At 30.9% G+C, this 21,627-nt stretch overlaps 2 protein-coding genes across 6 annotated transcripts in view; one reads left to right on the top strand and one right to left on the bottom strand.

The window, feature by feature from the left end:
• The window catches only part of unc79 (UNC-79 domain-containing protein), a 167,990-nt gene extending 167,720 nt beyond the window's left edge, over nucleotides 1-270 (bottom strand). For 3 of the 5 annotated variants that reach the window (XM_085812911.1, XM_085812913.1, XM_085812914.1), the window contains exon 1: nucleotides 94-269. The gene's annotated coding sequence lies outside the window, so the exon portion shown is untranslated. Of the gene's footprint in view, nucleotides 1-93 lie in introns of all 5 variants that reach the window. The other 2 variants (XM_085812910.1, XM_085812912.1) reach the window with 1 other exon arrangement.
• Nucleotides 271-579: 309 nt separating this feature from the next.
• On the top strand, nucleotides 580-20,553 carry TfIIEbeta (transcription factor IIEbeta). Its single transcript, XM_035371869.2, has 8 exons — nucleotides 580-704; nucleotides 1,009-1,189; nucleotides 6,779-6,855; nucleotides 6,967-7,074; nucleotides 13,378-13,563; nucleotides 15,758-15,854; nucleotides 19,002-19,117; nucleotides 20,308-20,553. The coding sequence occupies exons 2-8, from the start codon at nucleotides 1,051-1,053 to the stop codon at nucleotides 20,410-20,412; spliced, it is 828 nt and encodes a 275-aa protein (XP_035227760.1). The 5' UTR covers nucleotides 580-704; nucleotides 1,009-1,050; the 3' UTR covers nucleotides 20,413-20,553.
• The last annotated feature ends 1,074 nt before the right edge of the window (nucleotides 20,554-21,627 follow it).

Genomic DNA, 21,627 nt, shown 5'->3' with positions numbered 1-21,627 from the left:
TGAAAAGGAAAATTTCAGTAAGAAAATATTTTCGTTTGAACTATATACATTTTCTTCGCTAAATAAATAAGAAAGAAAAATAACAATTCTTACAGAGCAGCTGCTATATTTTATACAGCAGGAAAACCATACGGAAAACTCAGCCATCTGTCCCCGCATCCATTAACTTCGTACATCCATTATCTCCATCCGCAATGCAGCGCATCTTCTGCATCCTTAGCATCTCCGCTCTCCTCCGCATTATCGTCACTTTTGGTTTCGAAAGAACTGTTTATTATTAGTCTCAGCAGCATATATATATAAAATATTTTTGGATTTTTCAATTTATTATTTTTTTATTAATGACTTATTTTTTGTTATGCGTGTGTAAATCGAAAGAAGAATTTTATTTAGTCTCCAACATTTACTGCAGAGCAATAAAACAGAAACTTCGAATTTTAGTAAACATCAAGTCTCAAATTCTAATATTCATTCAAAAGTATGTTGCAACTAACGGAGATTACTCGACTTTTCGCTTCTGAAAGTATTTATCAAGGTATTTCTTAATTTCGCTAGGAGTCTAGCTATTTATGTAAAAAAAAAAAAAAAAAAAAAAAAAAATCATTTTGGTTCTGGCAACGAGCGAGTTGAAGTGAAACGATTTTACTGTTATTGCTTGAATGTGAATGTTGTTGTGATTGTTTGTATTTTGTAGTGCGCGGGAGGTAAGATAATGCATTTATTATTTGTCTGTAAATTTTTGTGTAAAAATGCAATGCTTATTAAAATTAAAGTTTCTGTTTTATAGGCTTCATTTTAAGTGGAAATCTTTGTATTTTTTATAGCTAATTTTGTGTCCTTCCGCGTACCGAATTTAATGTAATATCTTAGATCTACAAAGTATTTGTGTATTTGCATTTAAGCTGTTTTAAGTGTACAAGAAAACTAAATTAAAATTTTATGATTATTGAAATCAACGTATCTGTTTTACATGGCTTCAATTTATGGGAAAATTATTATGTTTTGCAGGTACTTTTATAAAACGAGTGAACATCTTCTAGAACTACTTCAATGGATCCTGCATTATTAAGAGAGCGTGAAGCCTTTAAAAAACGTGCTCTCTCCAATCCTGTAGTTGAAAATAAGAAAAAAGATGTAGAACAGCCGAAAAAGAAGCCCAAAACCTCATCACAACCCAAGCAGCCAAAAGGTTGTGGGATTAATTTTTCTTGCTTTTTTAAATCTTGAATTGCCAGCTTTGTATGTGCGAAAATATTTTCAGAAGTACCTGTTCCTATTATTTCTGAACTTCTAGCGCAGAGAGTTCCTTTTCAGTTATGTAAATATATAACGTTCAGAGTATGTTTTTGATAGTTTTAAATAGTAACGAGTTTAGCCACGTGTAAAGATTATGTGCGAGCTCATGACAGTTCATACATCACTTTTTCCTTTTTTTACGGGGGGGGGGGTGTTAAGCTAATAATTTTCTAATCTGTGATGCAATTTTACATTTTATAAAAGATTTTTATTAAAAATGTGTTTGTCAATTTGCATTTTTATACATTGTATATATAGCTAAAAATAGCCAACTCTCTCCCAATAGTAACTCTCCCAATGTGAAAAATTTCACAGAATTTTATCTGCCAAAGTAATCATTCAAGTGTTTTTTTTTTTTTTTTTTTTTTTTTAATATTTCTCCTGTGTTCTCACATTAAGTAATTGCACTCTTAGTTGCAAAAAATATATAACATTTTTAAGAGAAAGGAATTGCATATTCAAGTGTCAAATTTATCTTGCATGCTAAAGCATTTTTTGGTAAAATCCTAGGAGAGCCTACACCCTTGGCGACAAACTGGGAAAGTGCAGAATCACCCACTGCTTCGCGCATTTCTCAAAATCGCCAACTTGAAAGTAACAAGTAAAAAAATTGCACAAACTCAGTATCCATGTACACATCGACCTATTTTCACTTAAAAAAAATCCCAGAATTGCACAAACTTGCCATTGCACACTCCCTTTGTCCATGCACACATCGGTACGTGCCATATAAGTGGGCTCCGCTAGGATCCTGCCCATTTTTCTTTATTTAGTTTACGAGAACTATTTCTTAAAATTAGCATTTGAGACACTATTTTTTCATATAAACATTCATCATGTAATTGTAAATTTAATCTGAATTTGCTCTTAGCTTTGAATGAAGTAAAAGTAATGAGTTTCCATAAAATTTTAATGCATGCATTAAGGTTTCTTTCAAGTCACATTGTAAACTTTTCTTATATGATTCTTTATAAGTATTTTTAGGGTTTTACTTCTGCAGAAAATCTATTGGCTCTCGTACTTTATTATATAAGTGTAATATAATAGTGTATGTTGCAATAATATTGATTCGCTTAACTATTATCTTCCTTTATATAACCCCAAAATTAATATCTAATTAATCTATTGAAAATTATGTATTAAAAATATATTAAAAAGCATTACTGTCATTAAAATTAATTTATTAAAAAAACTAAATCTGTTAAAAAAACTATTGTAGTGTAGGGAGTTGACACAAGGAAGGAGGTAGCATGTTTAATTTATTTAACATTCTAGGCTATATGCAAATAACTTAATAATGTTTGTTCTTCATTGGGGGGGGGGAAAAAAGATAAGGAACATAGTCTACAAAGTCCCTATCTGTTAGTTGGATGTTAAAATTCTCGGAGGGTTTTTCTTTTTGATGCAGATTAAAGTTCCTGTGTAAGACAAACGGTAAAATCCTAGTATACGGTGCAGCCTTGGCGCGACTTTGAAAATTATCGCCAATACCAAAAATTATCCAAAGAACGTCTATATATATATATATACTATACACTATATACTATGTGTGTATATACATAGCATATATACTATATACATAGTATATACTATGTTTAACTATATATTTTCTTTGAATGACCCGTTAACTACTTATCGCAATGTCCGGTTTTTACTGCTCATCATAAAGTCGCCAAAAGTAGCCAAATCCTGTGTGCACTGGATACTAGGATTAAACCGACAAACAGTCTTGTTGCCTCTCTTGTCGTAGCAAGCATTCCGAGGAAGTTGCTCTCAAATTAGTTAGCGAAAACTCTGCCTAACAATTGCTTTATCTCTCTACAGAGATAAAATGCTCTTGACAGAGCTAAAAACACAAGAAAAAAGGTTTCTCTTTTTTTTCACTAAAACTAAGTCTCTTTCTGGAGCTGTGTTACTGTTTTTGCTCAAAATTTCCTTCAAGCGTCGGGATGACTTCCTGAATTCTCATTTACCCCCAAAATTTTCCAAGTTTCATTCGATTGGCAAAAACCACCCAGATTGTTTGTTTCACCAACCCAATATATTGTTGACAGGACTGAGAAGATTTCTACAAGAAGTCCTCAGCTCTGACTTGGTACTTAATCTGGAATATTTATATACAGCCAAGAGTAATGGCGGTGCCAGGCAGTTGATGCATGACAGTGCATACAAAGGATTGTCATGTTCCAGTTTTTCTTGGGAGTGAAACAATGTTCTCCATTAGACCACCATGTTAGAAAATAAAAACTTGAAAATGGTACATGATTACAGGTCATGGTCAGCTTCCTCAAGAATTGCTAGGTAGTTGTTCAAAAATAACTTTTCCAACAATTTTGGGGGGAGAGGATTATTAGAAAGCAGCTGTTTACTACAGTACTTTATTTTTGAATGTTTATTCTGATGTCATATTAAAAAAAAGGACTGAAGACTGAAATAAAATACGTATTGAAGTTAGAAAAAGGAAAATTAAATTTCCTTTTATGATTATCAAATATTACCTATATGAAAACATAATAAAATACGTAATGAATTTCATGGTTTTACTATATTATTACAAAATTTCAAGATTCTTGAGGAAAATGATGATGGAGTAGAAAAATTTTGAAAAATTCACGAGGGAGCTATTAGTTAATACATAACTGTAGAGGAGTAAAGCATAAATTTGCATTTTTTTTTTTTTTTTTTTTTTTTTTTTCTACTCTAATGTGCAGTGCGAAACTTTAGATGCCTTCTATGAGTTCTTTGTTAAATTGAACCCTAATTTACAAGTAGCTTGTTCTTTTGTTTAGAACTAGAAGGTACTACCATTGAAAATGCCGACACCATTAATGATTTTAATTCATGAGGATTTTGTGAAAACTACTCAAATGCATTTTGTTCCAATGGAGCATAAATAATGTTAAGAAGGAAACTGGGAGTTTCAGTAAAACTGCAAAAGTTTTTTAGACATTCTAATTTGGCATTGTGTAGCTCATTGTTAAAGTTTGGCATTCATAATTAGATTTAGAAGCATTAAAGAAGTGAATCACTTTAAAATATTTCTGATAAATTATATTGTTTTCAGCTCTTTTTTCTCCCCCTCAAAATGGGAAGAATTAAATGAGACTGATAAAGATACAAGTGTCAGAATGTATACAAAAATGGGTAGCATGCAGTTTGTGAATGGCTCTTGCTATGTGAAACAATTATCCAGGTTTTTGCAAGCATTTTGCATCAAATAATAAACATAATGGTTTTTTAAGACTTCTGAATTTAAAATTTTCAAAAGATCTGACACCAGTGATTGATATATTACAGAAATGATCATATCTAATATTCATCTATATTTTAAACATTTTGTTGGGATTTGATATTTTGTTTTTATAAGATAAAGTGATATTGTTGTAAACATTTCATGACATACCACTGGATGTATGAGAGATCGAAAAGATGGCTCCTTCGTAACACCATATATTGGCATTTTCTAGCACTTTTCTGATTTAAAGACTGATTTTGTCCTATTCAGTTATTGAGTTTGGATGCTTCAATGAGTATTTAACCAAATATGTTCTATTTTAGTTGATGTACTGGTTGGCTGGGAATGTAAATATGTTGTATATGTTTGGTAATTTTCTAGACATTGAAATCGTATACTAAATTTCTGTGTTTGTATCTTTATTGCTGATAAGAAAAATGGGCTAATCTTTGGAATATGGTAACAGCTAGTTTGGCGACATTTTGGTAAGGCGATAAAGGTTACTAGCTAGGACTTTAGCGCAGTGTACATGGATAAAGTCAAGAGTGTGCGCAATGCCATTTTTGTGCAATTCTGGGATGTTTTTTTAAGTGAAAATAGGTCGACATGTACATGAATGATACAATGTATGTGCAATTATTAAAAATGCGGCAAGCAGTGGGCGGTTCTGCGCTTTCTCCCAATTTCGCACCTAATCTTCGTCATGATTAAGCATTTTTGTTCCATAAAAGTTCTAGTATAAGTGTAATTTGGCTAGCAGATTGTTGGAAAAATTGATGAGGAAAAAAAAAAAAATGCCTTTACTTCGTGAAAACAAAATGGGGTTCAAAACAAAACTAGCAGGTTGCTGTAGCAGGGTTGGTCGCCAAATTTTCGCCAAAAAACCGCCAAGTTACCATAATCCAAAGATTAACCGAAAAATGTACGTATCTGATGTATTTGTTATGATTACATCTAGTTTGCCCATTCTTAGCAATTTCTGGATGGATAAGATTTGTGTAATAATAAGTTTGTAATGAAATCATTTGAAGACGTGTTTGTTTAACAGTAATTTTTGATTATCCTCACTTCTTTTAAAAAAGCGACCAACCATTGGTGACTAATTTTTCACCAAGCTAATATGTGAATAGCACAGCCATTTGGAAAATGGCAACACACAAAGAATTTCATAAAAAAGCAATGAATCAATGAAATTCAAAAAGAAACACCTACCTGTAATTAAAACATTTATTTTTTAAAAAAAATCCTTAGGGTTTAACCCTTCTTATTCTCCTTATGTAAACAGATATCTGTTTTTGCTTAAAAAACATCATGAGCTGTTCTTCTCCCCATGAACTCGGCGATTTTTACTTGAAAAGAATCAGACAGTCGCACAACTTTGCACAGATTTTGATCCATAAAATCTTATCATTTATAAGTATCACTTCACAGGATATGAATTTTTCTACTGTTATAGAAAATGCCATATTTCTGAAGAAATGCAATGCATTTTTTCACCATCCAGCAAACTTCACACTCTCATTAAGTTCCTTACAAGACGAATATACTCAATGCTAAGACTATCAAATATGAAGGAGGATTGTCCATGCTTGTCTGCTATGCATTTTCATACCTGGATTACCATGTTATGTATTTTGGTGATTTCATAGGCTACCTATTTTGGCAACATAGTTCGTTGCCTTTTTAATTCTTTTCTGGAGCCTGCAGATAATCAGGAGGGGGGGGGGGGGAAATGTTACATCTGTGTAATTCTTGCATTGTAACTTTATTTATTCAGAAATAACTGCGAAAGCTTGTCTGTTGGTTTTCTTAATAAGTTTTTCAATAAACCCAGGAGAGTATCTAATGTTTATATACTATAAGTACATAGGATTTTTTTTTTTTTTTTTTTTTTTTTTTTTTAAGTTTAGACGTAGAAGATAATTCTTTAGCTGTTTTAAGTAAAAAAAAGAAAGAAAGAAAAAAAAAAGCAGCTGCATTATGAGGATGAAATTAACAGTAGTGATATGGCATCTTTAGGAAGAAATTTTATATTTTTCTTTCAAAATGCATTTATTTCATTTAGCTTGAATTTAATGCTTTTATAACAGTGGAAAATCCCTGTTATCAAATTCATATACTTCTAACATAAGTGTTAAATTCTGTACTGATATATGTAACTATGAATAAATTTAAAGGTAACATTGTGTAAGGTAATTAAGATAAAATAACACTTTTATTTTTAACATTGTTTATTTTTAATTTCAGATTTTAATTATAAAACGTATGGTGGCAGTTCACAATATAATTTTGGTATTTTGGCTAAAATTGTGAAACATATGAAGGTATGTAGTTTCGTCTGGAGGTATTTTAATTTGTTGTTATATTTCATAATAAAAGTTTTTAAACTAATGAATAATGGAACTGCTCATATTTAGAGTCACTTATTTTTATAGCAAAGGCATCTTAATGGGGATACATATCCTTTAAGCCTTGAAGAAATTCTTGATGAAACAAATCAGTTAGATATTGGAAGTCGTCAGCGTACATGGTTGGTAAATGAGGTTAGTATTGCATTGTGTTTTATTTTTTAAGAAAGCTGTGGATTTTTAAATTTATTGCATCCAATGTATTATTGTTTTTATGTAAGCAAGCCAAAATAAATAATATTTTCAATTAATGCAGTTAAACAGTTTCATTGCATTCATAATAACTAAACAGAGAATTATTAGGGAGTATAAAATTTGAACTCAGTATTTTCTAGTCTCCTTATATAATGGCACAATAATGGTTATTGCCTTTGTTAAGTAATGGAAATTAAATTAGAGATTTTATGCCATGCTGAATATGATGCTAATAAAACTGGTTGTTTTCTAGACTATGCGAAAAACAATATACAGTCAAAAGTCGTTAATTCGGACACCCATAATCCGGACCTCAAAGCTAAAATCTTTCTGCGCATGTGCCGCATTGTCACGTGCTCATAGGCATTTTACGCGTGAGCGCAAGACATTTATGACTGCGCATATGCGTCTGCGCAAGCGCAGAATACGTTTTCGCGTGCGCGTTTAATGTATAACGGACGGTGTAAGCTAAAATTATCTAATTATCTATTTCAATTAATGTTGATGATTGCGTTGTTCCTTAATCTTCGAATTGGATCCGGCTTATTATTTTTTGCAGACTGTAAGAGCAATTTTATAAAAGTAAGCTTGAACTTTCGATTATGTCAAATAGAATTTCCGATGCTGGAGCTCCCAAAGGATCTAGAAAACGAAAGTATGATTCGATGTCCATCAAACAAAAACGGATTGCTACAAAAAATGGATAAAGGTATTTCCTTTGTTTATCTAACCGTTCCGAAATCTGTTTATCAATTTCACGCTGCTCTGCGCAGGGGGGGGGACGTTGCTGCGCGCAATGAACTGGAAGTTGATCTGTCACCACTATCATTATCTTCAGGGCAGATGTTTTTGTTTTATTCGGCTTATAATTCCTTACTAAATGTAGTGTTTAATTTCAATGTACTCCGTCTTTGATATGATTTAAATCAAATTCCTCGTCATTATAAATATCACGAATACAAATCAAATGGTTTTCTGGTTGCAATTTTCTAATTTCGACTATGCGTAAGGTACGCATACGCGCGTTAAAAAAAGTTTTTAATAAAGTAAACAAATAAATATTAAGCTTCTTTTTTTGTAAATTTTGATACCCTTTAGATCATAATTGCTCATTATTTTATAAATTACGGTTTCATATTTTTAATTTTATAATTTCTGCATGCCATCTTACCAGATTTAAACTGATGATCTATAATCCGGAAACATCGATAATCCGGAATCGCCGAAGTCCCGACGAGTCCGGATTAAAGACTTTTGACTGTACTTTATTTCTTATGCAGTGATAATGTTTACCATGATGCAGAATGCCCAGATAGCTTAGGTAATGATATGAGAAACTGGGGAAAATTCACTGTAGTCATTTTAATGTTTAAACATATTTCTTCATATTACGTGTTTAAGATATGTGTCATATTTAAAGTTAGGCAAATTTCAATCTTACATCTGTAGTACTTTTAGAAAAATGCTGAATACATTTTAAGATATATATGTTTTTCCTCTTTGAGTTGTAAAAATATTCTGCATAATAATTCTAGAGATGAAACTGCTAATTTTAATAATATGAGAAAAAATAACCTTGAAATTAAAAGAAATAAGAATAGCTTCTGTCTGTAGTAACTGCTTTGAAACAATTAAGTTCTTGAGTAAAAGAAAATTGCAAAGAGCAAGTCTTAAAGAGACATTTATCTAAGAATGAAAAAGTGATAAATTGTTGTACAATAATTAAATTTAAAAAATAATAAAACATTTTCAGTGGTGCATATGCAGTATAGTATAAGAGTAAAACAAAGTCATTTCTTATTTGGCACATTGATGACATTTGACACAAGATCGTTTTTTATTTAGCAGAATGACAACACTTGATTGATAAAATTATTGATTTTATTAGAATTAATTTCATGCCAATAAAAGTAAATCTTTAAAAGATGACCAAACAAAAGAATTCTTTATTTTGTAAATTAAATTCCCTCAAAACATCCGCATTCAATTAAATCTTGCAGCTGTAACTAATGATATTATGATTGCTTTAGTTTTCCATAACACTAGAATTATGGCAACAGTAATTTTGACCATATCTCCATTTTAATTGGACATACATTTTTTATTTCTTTATTTATAACTTTAATATTTTTTAACTTTTTCTAAAAACTTGTGACTATTACAAGATTTTTTTTTTTTAAAGATATTTTCAGCAATATTATTGTTTATACCTAGAAATAAGGATATCGGTTATTTTGACCGTATCCAGAAAATTATATGTTCCTCATTATTTTTATGACTTTTTTAGCTATTTACGATTTGCTGTATTTTTAGTAAGAGGCCCAGTGACGCAGTGGCTAACTTGTCGCGCAGCAGCACCACATGTCCGGGGTTCGATCCCTGGGCTGGACAAGGTTAACTCAGCCTTTCATCCCTGGAGTGGGTCGCTAAAATGAGTACCAAGTTTGCTTGGGGACTAAACACCGGGGGTCTTACGACAAGCTGACCGCTTGTCAAGGCTAAGATGCACAAGCAACCCACAGTCTAGAAAGCAGATTACAAGGCACTGCCGGCCATGGCTCTCTATGGGCTGTTTGTGCCGCTGAGTTTAGTTTAGTATTTTTGGTAAGGAAGATTGCATATTTCACAGAGGTGAGTGGAGAGGGTAATTGTGGGTAATAAAAATACCTGCTTGGAATTTTTGCGAGCCACATGTCTGCACATTTCCCTTGTGTTAGAAAGGTTATTTTTCAGTAGACATAAAGGTACTTTACTTCATTTGGATAGTTTTGTTGTTCTGACCTGTTTATCATGTCGCATAGAAGCATTGGTAGGAAATAGTTAATGGAGGAAGAGATGCTGAAAGTTTTTGAAAGTCTTTTTGATGATAATTCGGCTTCAGAAACTGAACCTGAAGAATTTCATACTGAAAGTACATCCTGTTTATTCAATGAGGACTGGATTATTTCTGCTGAAACAATTCATCTGATGGAGAATCTGTTCACGAAACAGAAAAGGAAAGTAAAAATTTAGGTAAAAAAATATTATATTTCCTTTTACTAACTATAGCTTTTGGAAGTAAAATCAACGGCAGGAGATGAGCTCGAGAAAGTAGGTGAAAGTCAACAAAACGGAACTTGAGAATGAGAAAGATGTATCCAAAGTAGGGAAATTCAAAGCAATGAAAAACAGCAAATGATGGTTCAGTTTGGAAAATAGGAAATATTTCGATAAGTGTTACAGGGAGACGTCCTCAGCATAATGTCTTACGAGAAATAGCTGGGCCAACTTGACAACAACAACAAAACAGAACTTGAGAATGAGAAAGATGTATCCAAAGTAAGGAAATTCAAAGCAATGAAAAAACAGCAAATGATGGTTCAGTTTGGAAAATAGGAAATATTTCGATAAGTGTTACAGGGAGACGTCCTCAGCATAATGTCTTACGAGAAATAGCTGGGCCAACTTCTTATGCAAAGAGAAAAATAATTGATGGTAACTCAAATAGTGCAAGCAGATTGTTTATCAGCGAAAAAATGTGTCACATTCATCGCTGCACTGAAGAAGAGGCACATAAGAAATTCCAAAATCCAAACTGGAGTTTGCTACTAAATAACACTTTCATTTCACTGTTGTATGTTTGTAGACCTTTGGCTGCAAAAGGTCTTTGAGTTTATGTTCAAAATCTTGGGGTCTGGTATTTTTCACTAAGACAATGGCTAGGGGCAGATTTCTAGAAATTATGAAATATTTGTGCTTTGACAAGAAATTAACTAGATCCTAAAGACTTCAAACTGATCCATTTGCCCTTGTTTAGGTTACTTGGAATGCTTTTATTGAAAATTGCTTGAAATGTTATAAACGGGGTGAAAATGTAACAGTGGATGAACAATTATTTCCCATGAAAACCTGATTCCGATTTATTCAGTATATGCCTATAAAAAACTACAAATTCGGCATTAAATTTTTGCTTGCTACTGATGTGCAGTCAGAATATTTACTGAGCAGATTTCTCTGTATGGAAAAAGACAAAACAAGACCAGCTGGAGAAACAGTAGGTGAACATGTAGCTTGATGGAACCTTACTAAAATACTGGAAGAAACCTGACAATGGACAATTTTTTTTACTTAGCTGAAATTAATAAAAGAAATGAGGAGTTCAAGGATAAGCTGCATTAACACAATAAATAGCTCAAAAATAGAAGTACCTTATCCTTTCAAAAATATGAAGGTTAAACTCTTAGAAAAATATGCATTTCCAAAATTCACAAACTTCCTGTACCGAACCAAAAGAGAATTGATACTTCTGTCACATAAGCATAAAGAATGCCAAATAAATGCATGCAGGAGGCAATAAACTATGAATACATGTGAATATGGTAAAAAAAATATGTTTGTGGAACCTGTACAGGTGAAATTAAAAAATTAGTAATCTGTATGCCCTGCAAAACCGAGTAATGTAAGTGCTGATATATATAACTTTTTAAATATATTTATTTTATATTGAACATTTTTATGAGGCAATTTATTAAATGATAAGAACTTAAAAAATATCTAGAATGATTTTTTTTCCTCTTTTAGCTGTTTGTTATATTAAATTATCCTTTGATTAATATATTTTACTCACTTTATTTTGCTTTTTGTTGCATTAAATTATCCTTTAAGTGCAAGCATTTACTTTATTTATTTATTAAACAAGCAAAATATATCATTATAAGCATTAACTTTACATAATATTAGCAAAAAAGGGAGCCTTTTCTTCTATTCGGAACAGCAGTCAAAATGACTGCTGATCATAGTTATAGGTATACGGAAGATGCCATAATGCTAGTGTCGAAAGCCTTGAGTTATTTGTTCCTTTAATTTTCTATTCTTTCAGTATCCCCTTTTTATTATCTATTATTTCATTTTCCTTATTAAATGACATATACAGTCAAAAGTCATTAATCCGGACTCGTCGGGACTTCGGCGATTCTGGATTATAGATCATCAGTTTAAATCTCGTAAGATGGCATGCAGAAATTATAAAATTAAAAATATGAAACCGTAATTTATGAAATAAAGAAAATTATGATCTAAAGGGTATCAAAATTTACAAAAAAAAAAAAAAAAAAAAAAAAAAAGCTTAATATTTATTTGTTTACTTTATTAAACATTTCTTTCAATGTAAGTTGTTTAAGTTGTTTCATTTTATGTGATAATACTTTCTCTTTAATTCTATAAACAGACATAATTTCTTGTTCAGTTACAAAGTTTCGCTGTTCAAGGCCCGTTAATTGCTGTGCCGAGAATACCGACTAACTTGTCAATCGAAATTTTTTCGTTTTCACTAACCTCTCTGTCACATTCTTCATGTCTTTATCCATTTTTTGAAGCAATTCCACTTTTTGTTTGTTGGACATCGAAACATACTTTCGTTTTGTAGATCCTTTGGAAGTTCTAGCGTCGGAAATTCTATTTGACATAATCGAAAGTTCAAGTTTACTTTTATAAAATTGCTCTTACAGTCTTCAAAAAATAATAAGCGAAGATTAAGGAACAACGCAATCATTAGCATTAACTGAAATAGATAATTAGATAATTTTAGCTTACACCGTCCGTTATACATTAAACGCGCAGGCGAAAACGTATTCTGCACTTGCGCACACGCATATGCACAGTAATCAAGGTCTTACGCGCACGCGTAAAATGCCTGTGCGCATGTGCCAACGCAGCGCATGCGCAGAAAGTTTTCATCTTTGAGGTCCGGATTATAGATCATTCCGGATTATGGGTGTCCGAAATAACGACTTTTGACTGTATTATTATATTTAAATGATATGGCATGGGATATTTTTCCTTCTCGAAAAACTTGTATCTGTCCTTTTGATATTAATAAATCTCCCCTAATTAACCAGCATTAATTTAAAGTTGATTTTTGCTTAGTTTTAGATTTCATATTGGCATATCTCTGTTTCATTTGCATCACTGAAAATGTTTTATTAATTTTTTAATTTAAAAATTGCCAAATAATATATCATTCTCTTTCATTCTTATATAAATGTGTGAGAAATATTACGTGAAAGTTTTTTTAATCATGTCTTCTATTATGAGTCTAAAGAAAACATTCTGTAATGATTCTATTCTATAATTATTTTATAGAAGACTTTCTATAATGATTTTATAGAAATCTTTTGTATTTTTTGATAATTGTATACTAAATGTACAGGTTTTGTTCTTAAATTTTTAATACTTTTATTTTCTGATATATATGGTTTATTACAGGCACTTGCAAATAATCCCAAACTTCAGATTAATGCTGAAGGTAAATATTTATTTAAACCTCCTTATAATATAAAAGATAGAAAGGGTCTTTTAAAATTGCTTGACAAGCATGACCAACGAGGTCTTGGAGGCATAGCTTTAGATGATGTTCAGGAGTCTATACCCAATGTTGAAAAAGCTTTAAAGGTAACATCATTATTTTTTCAATTACTGTGTTTTGTACATATGCTTTGTTTGTAATTTAAGAGATATTTATTTTATTTTTATATTCAGAATTTTAATTTACATAATTTTTTAATATGCAAAAGCTGAAAAATCAGTTTTGTTTTTTTTTTTTTTAAATTTTTATGTGATTTGAATAATAGTGCACAGTTAATATGAACTTATTTAATGCATATATTTTATTTAATATGATATTTTTAGGTGTATAGTCAGATCTAATTAGCAATAGAAGATCTTTACGTATTGGATTACATTTTTCTTTGGTACTAATTTCTGTTTAATTTCCATATAATACATACTAATGATTAAGTTATTTTTGAGATAATCACTCAAGCTATTAGGTCACATTCCAATTCATTGTGTGAGAACATTATTAACATACCAAAAGGAAAATGAGTTTTTTTTTCATTCAAAATATATCTCTGTTATATTCCTACTTTCTTTAAAAAGCTACCAAATCAATTAGCATACGTAAAGCAGAAGACAAACAAAGGTGAGCAGTTTTCTACAGAAGTAGGTACTCGGGCATTTTTCTCACTGCAGTTCCATTTTTAACTTCAGTTATTGATGCTTAAGTATGTGGAGGAGGGACTGTTTTCGAATTTTTTACCAGACTGTCAGCTGATTTTCAGAAAGAGAGGTAACACACTATTGCTTGAAGAGGAAAACATTCTTTTGAAATAGAGCTGTGGTCACTGAGTATTCCAAGAATGTGCACATAGGTAGTGGAGAGGTGACATGTTATTACTTTGAAGAAAACATTCTTTTAAGATAGAGCCCTGGTTGCTTAGTATTCCATAGTTGTAATTAATTGTCCATATCTTCATAGGAGGTAAAGGTGACCACCTATTTGATACCTCCACAATAAAATGGCCACCACTTCCAGCCTTAGGAGTGACTAGTGTCGAAAAAAGACAAAATAGTGCCCGCTGTTCAGAAAAATAAATGTATTTTTATTGCAATTGGCAGTACTAAACATATATATGCAGGGGGGTATACTGTATATTGTAATTATATATAGCGTTCTTATACGGCTTTTATTTTCACAATTGTTGGTCATAGTCATATACTTCCAACTACAGAAGTGTTTTAAATGCTGAAAATATTTTACAATGTCAATTTTACAATGTTTTAAATGCTGAAAATGTTTACAATGTCAGATTTTAAAAAATGATTAATTTTTGACAAATATGAAATCTAACTTTTAATGGAGTCTCTTGGTTCCTATACTTATATTTATAAAGAGTTTTATACTCATTATGAAAAAATAAAATTACAAGAAGTTTGACTCCTATACGACAAAAGTTGACGGAAATATTTGATTTAAAGGTTCGCAGTTTTCGATGTTATCTTCAACTTACCTTGAATTGGTTAATTAAGTTAGAATAATTCAAGGAAATAAGTTTAAATGAAGTGCAGCAAAAGATGCATATAATTTAATAGGCCATCATGTGGTGCCCACATCTTGTTTTTTTTAATGCTTTCTAGATTTTTATGGATATAAAATTATAAGAAACTAACAAAATTGAATGGAATTAGCTAAAAATTTAATATGCAAAATTTTAATTTGAAATAATGAATAAAACATTAAATTAATATGTTTTATGTCAAAGTCATGCTATAAGTAGTTTAATAACTAGAATTATGCAATGTAAATTTACTTTTAAGTCCTTTTGAAGATGCATCGCTCATCATGTTTCTGAAAATCTTCTAGTTTTTCATATTTCAAAATTGGCAGTTTTGATATAACTATTCCTAGCCCTTCCATGAATATAGAAAATGATATTTTGCTTAGCTTTTTGCTTCCCAAGTTTTCAAGTCTGGTATGTTATGATGTTTTTTCAAGATTTTGTCAAAGACAGTGTTTATTTGTGACTTCACAATGAGACCATATGATATAAAACTTAACTGTCTTTTAATGTACATGTAACTACTGCATGATAATGTTATTTTTCACCTGTCAGCTGTTGTCATTGTTTAATAAATCATAAGCAATTATAATAAGCAAAGATGTACACATTTTACATAAGTATTTGTAGTAAGGGTAAAATTAGCTGTAATTAACATATAAATATATTATCAGGAAAAAAAAAGAATTTTACCTTGTATATTTTTAATTTCATTTAATTTTTGGCACTGTGTTTTCTTTTTAAAACAGGTTTTAGGTGATAATGTTATTCAAATTACTCAGCCAACTAGCAAGAAAAAGATCTTATTTTACAATGACAAATCTATGGAGTTCAAAGTTGATGAAGGTAAGTTTTATAAGCATAATTATTAATCCTTTTTTTGCTTGCATATTTTTAATAGCTTAGTTTCATTTTTTATTTTATGTGTTTGATTTTGAATAAATTTTATACGATTAGATAATTATATCCAGGGATATATATCTTTATTTTAATGATTTTCATAAATTTTAATATGTTTATATATTAAAATAAAAAATCCAGTTTTTATTAATAATAACCACACCTTTGAATGTGATAAATAATGCATAATAATCACATTTACTGGTAAATGTGAATAACTGCCAATGAAATTTGATTGGTCATTTAAGCATAATAGATTGAAAGCCCTTATTCTAATTTAATTTTAATATTGTGTGATATGAAGTGCATGAAATTATGTGTATTAACTTTATTAGCAATGAAACTGGGCCGGTATAAATAAAAGTTTTATAATAATGATTTCTGTAATTTAGAAGATACATTCATTAATTATTGCATCAAAAAAGTTACATTACACAAACACTTCAAAGTGCTAAAAATTCTAAACAAAATTTTTATTTTGGCAAGAAGAACTTTAATAGCAAGTAAAGTCAAAGTGTTTTTGACATTTTATAAGTACAGCGATTTGAGTTACAGTTGCTTTTCCTATTGCAAGATTGAAATCTTTGATCACTTAAGTTAGAATTTTAACAAGCACATTCATTTTCTTTCAGTTATTTCAATGTCTAGAACTTTATTGATTGAGATAAAAGCGTCCTTACAGACAGTAAAATCATTGCCAGTAGGGAGTTGGTTTAAAATTTCATCTTTTGTATCTAGTTTAAGTAAGCTTGTATTTTCCTTAGAAACGGTAAAATATTCTGGCTATCAGCTTTACCCCTGTCTACCTGTGGTATTCAGAGTGCAAACTGTTTCTCCTGTTTTTGCTGTTAGGAATTTTAACATCAAAAGTCATAACATTTTTTCCATTTGCTTATTTGAATTTTTAGCTGAGCATTGAGCTCTTTTGAATATTTTCTGACACTGAGTACAGAAAGTTTTCTCTGTTTTCTTCACAATATTCAATTCTAACATCAAACCTTTTTGCTTTTCTATTTCCATCCTAAGTCTTTTATTTCATAATTATGTTGTTCATATTCTATTTGTCCAACTCTCTTATTTCTGTTTTAGGTTGGACCTGAAGCAATTATTACTTCCAAGTCTTCACTTGAATTACTCAGTTCCACTTCCATACTGTCATCACTCATTGCATCTATATGTTCATTTTTGGTTGAGATTACTGCCTCAAGTTGGACATCATTATTAGACTGATTTCTTAATACAGCAAGATCATCTTCTCTTGAGCTTCCTGAAAAAATATCAGCTAGCAAGTAGGTTCTTAACTATAGCAGCTTCACATGGACTGTAATCTATTTCAAAGTGATGTGCTCTATTTTTCATAAATTGAATAAATCTTTATTCTTTCTTATCGCTTGTGCTGTATTGTTTCAAGCCAAGTGAATAACGTTTTTCCAATATTGTGGTTTGCTCTTTCATCTCAGGCTTGTGATTGATGTATTGGCTTATCGTGAACAATTTTGAATTCATTACACATCCCACAAACTTCTTCCAAAATATTAGCAAATTCTTGGCCTTTGTCATGTTGCAAAATGCACAATGTTCCAAATATTTTTAGCACATCTAATAGGTGATAAGCAGTTTCCTCAGCTCCTTTTGCTTTTAGTGCTCTTAATTGAATAAATATCATTATATGGTCTTGATAAACCATTATAAAGCCTCCATTCACTTGTGATTCCGTATGTTAATGAGGTCAATATCACACCTCCAATTTAATTCAGTACTTTTAATTGGTTTAATAAAACCTTTTTTATGGAATGCTTTCTTTGTTTTGACATGGCTCACAAAGATTTTAATATGTTATTACAGTTTCACCCATAATACTCTGTCTTAACCTCTTTCATCATTCTGTTTGCCCTCCATAACTAATTATGATATGAATCTCATGAATTATTTGAAAATTCACCTCCATAAAAGTGTGATAAAATAATTGGATATTTTTTATTTTTAACTGGAATGAGATGTTTTTCATCTCTACCTTTTCTTGCAATATCATAACTTGATAGTAGTTTCTAATTGTCTGGTGATCTGATAGAAGTCTTCTTATTGCTTTCTTTAACTTTTTCAGAGAAAAAAAAAAGAATTATGCTTTTATTTTGTAAATAACTGATGATTTCCCCCGCCCTTTTTTTTTCAACCTGAATCTATCCAAATGGCCATTAAAGTGTGCTCCATGCATTGGAAATCACCATCCATTGTACTTAAAAATACTATAAATTTTTTGAAAATTTCCATGCATGCCCATACTAGCAGTTGATAATAAAACTAAACTCAGTGGGACAACAGCCCATAGGGGGCCCCATGGCCTTCAGTGCCCTGATATCTGCTTTCTTCACCGTGGGCCCTGGTGTCCCTGAGCATATGCCCTGAACAAGTTGTCAGTTTGTTGCGGGTCCCCTCCCTCATGTTTAGTCCCCAAGCAAACTCGGTACTCATTTTATTAACCTACTCAAGGGATAAAAGGCTGAATCAGCCTTGCCCAGCCCGGGGAATGAACCCTGGACCTGCAGTGCTGCTGCACGACATACTAGCCACTGCACCTCCAGGCCTCAGTTGATAATGAATGTAGCCTCAAATTGACATTATATGTAGAACAATTGAAAATGTAAGCATGCAAAGTAATTGTATCTCGAAGAATGAGGGCACCTTCATCTAAAATAAATGATCAGCTAATATTGTCTAGCTGTTTGTCAGCTGACAAAAACAAACTCGTATGCTTATAATAGCTATCATATGTTTCCACAATAGCGAGATGATGATGCAGAAAAATATACACATGCATATAATAGCAAATCTCAAACTGAGTGCATTAAAATTATTATATTGACCATTCATTGGTGGACATTATTAATAACAACTGGTTCACATGTAAGAAATTTTGATAAAGTGTTAACTGTTTTATTTGATTATTATTGACAATAACTGATTAATCGCATTGACTGTAACATATGTACAAATATGATGTATTATTTTTGTGCTTTGATCGTTTCATGTTACGTAAATACTTCTGCATTTTTACCATAATCAATAGTTTCCTAATCATAAGACATATTTTAGAATTCCAGAAATTGTGGAGGGGTGTAACTGTTGATAGTTTAGATGATGATAAAATAGAAGAATATCTTCAAAAACAAGGAATTACATCTATGCAGGATATTGATGTAAAGAAAGTAGTAAGTTTCATTTTTAAATCTGAATTTTTTTAATGTATGCAATGTTTTTAAATCAGAACTGTTTGTAAAGTTTTTAAATTATTATTATTGTGTTCAACAATCAAGAAGAGGAAGAATAGTTGTTATTTTTGATTCAGCAGTTTTTGTTACAGTGTTTGAATTGTTGAGTCATATATCTTAAAATATGTCGTATATAAAGTTTTAGTTCAATACTGATTAAACAGCTAAGCATTGAATATTCAAATTTGTGTAGAGCTGCTTTTATATAACAAGGCCTCTTAAAATCCAAATACATTTTTAAAATAAAAGTAACTGCAATTATTATTCTAAAGTTACACTAACCCAAAGCACAAATGAGTACTTAGGTTTATACCCTGATTTTTGTATATAGTTAGAAAATATTTCCGAGAAATTAATTCATTTTGATCACCTAGATGAAACATTATAAAGCTGTTTCTTGGCTGTTAAAATTGAAATTCTGTTATGTAACTTGCAAGTATTAAAATGTGAAAATATTTTCATAAATTGAGCCTAAAAATATCACACATTTATCGTAGGAAAAGTGTATGCAGTATTTAATGAGATAATAGAAAGATTTATAAAAATGAAGGATTTAGTAAATATTTCAAAAGAAAAGAATTAATGCAGAGTTGTGAAAATTTCTTCATCTTAATAGAACTTGAAACAGTAGAATCAGCAAAATGAAATTTAACAATAAATTGTCAATATTACAGTTGATATGCAAGGGTAGATTTTGTAGTTAATAATGCATTCGATGTGCAATTATGTTATATGCATTTTCAGTAAAAAAAATCATTACTTATTTATGAATTTTTAAAACTTTTTCCATAAAAATTTGTACATTTCGCAGTGAGTTTTTAGATTATTTGTTGATTTAAAGTGCAGATTGTAATTTAAATTTCTTGTCTAAAGTCTATCTGGGAATTGCACAATAGAATGTATATTTTAGTTAAAAACTTTTAGGAATAGTGCTGCAATGTACATGTTGAATTTTTTCAAAAATATATTGTCTTCTTTAGTTGTCAAATATCAGTTTAAAAGGTTTGATATTGATGATACTTTATTTTGTTTTAATTTTTAATAGATATTAAAATGTGTATACTTTAGTTTAAATAATTGTTTATGATCACAAAAGTTTTTAATAACATGTTAATTTTCATAATTTTTAGACACCTGTGCAGAAGAGAAAGAAACCAACTAACAGAAATAGAAATTTCAAGAAACTTAATCAACATATGAGTGACATTCTACAAGATTATACAGATAAAAATTAGATTAAGGAATTTGTATTAATGTAAATTTGTATTTTTGAGAATAATTTATTTGTTGTTAAGTTATACTCCATATTGATAAACTTTACATCTTCTTTTCTTTATATTATACTGTGAAAAATAAAATATTTATTTTTTATCGTATGCTCAAGTTTGAAACTACATTTTTTTTGTAATTTATGCTTAAATTTATGTGTATACTGTAATTAAATACACTGTTTTAACAATTGATTTTTAGATGCAAAGTGTAGGTGTTTTACAGCGTATTTCTTCTAAAACTAAAATACTTAAAATTTCCATCATTTCTTGAAGTACTTTATTCATGATTATTAGGAAATAATGGCATAACTGTGACAAAATGTATGCATATACACAAAGTGTTCGAAAAGGATGATTACAGACTTCCTTTAATATCCTATTAGTACATTATTTATAGTTATCCCCAAAATAAAGGCACAATCATGATTGCAAAGAATTGTTATAAAACATATACATACAAGGTAACCAAAAAAGTTCTTGCCGTTTCTGATATAACATTGAAAGCGTTGACCCCAACATAAAAATAATCACCAAACCTGGCAATGGCATGGTTAGAATGAGAAGCCAAATATTGACCAAGAGTATAAAGGCTCGTTGCATCGTTACTTCAAACATAACTTGCACAATGAATGATTGAAATGGATGCATCAAAGGCACTCATTCAGAGTTGTTTGCTGCATGATTTTAAAGTGGGCCTGTCAGCAGCAGAATCAAGTCACCAAATTTGCCAGGCCTTTGGGGATGATGCCGTTAGTGAACAAACCGCTAGGTAATTGTTCCAGAAGCTCAGGTCAGGGAATATGTCTCTTAGTAATGCACCACTCAGCGGTCTGCCACAAGCGCTGGATGATGAGGCCCTGAGAGCAGCCATAGAGAGTGAGAGTAGCCAAACATGCTTGCTACACATTTCTCCAGTTATCTGATGAAATGATCAGACTGTATTTGTGCCGCATGGGAAAGGCATACGAGCTGAGCAAGTAAGTACCCCACTCACTCACCAGTGATGAAAAATGGGTCCAGTATGACACACCTAGGCATTGCAGACATTGGTTATCACTACGGAACCATGTGCCTCACACTGCGAGACCTTCTTTCAACCCATGCAAGATCTTGCTCCGTACCTGGTGCATTAGTCACCAAGTTGTGCACTATGAGCTCCTGCTAATTGGCCAAACCATC

The sequence above is a fragment of the Stegodyphus dumicola genome, chromosome 3 (genome assembly GCF_044657685.1).
Source record: "Stegodyphus dumicola isolate Sdum_Otavi_A_Nest chromosome 3, ASM4465768v1".
Taxonomy (NCBI): domain Eukaryota; kingdom Metazoa; phylum Arthropoda; class Arachnida; order Araneae; family Eresidae; genus Stegodyphus; species Stegodyphus dumicola.
The sequence above is the reverse complement of the archived record's forward strand: the minus strand, read 5'-3'. Positions and strand labels throughout refer to the sequence as shown.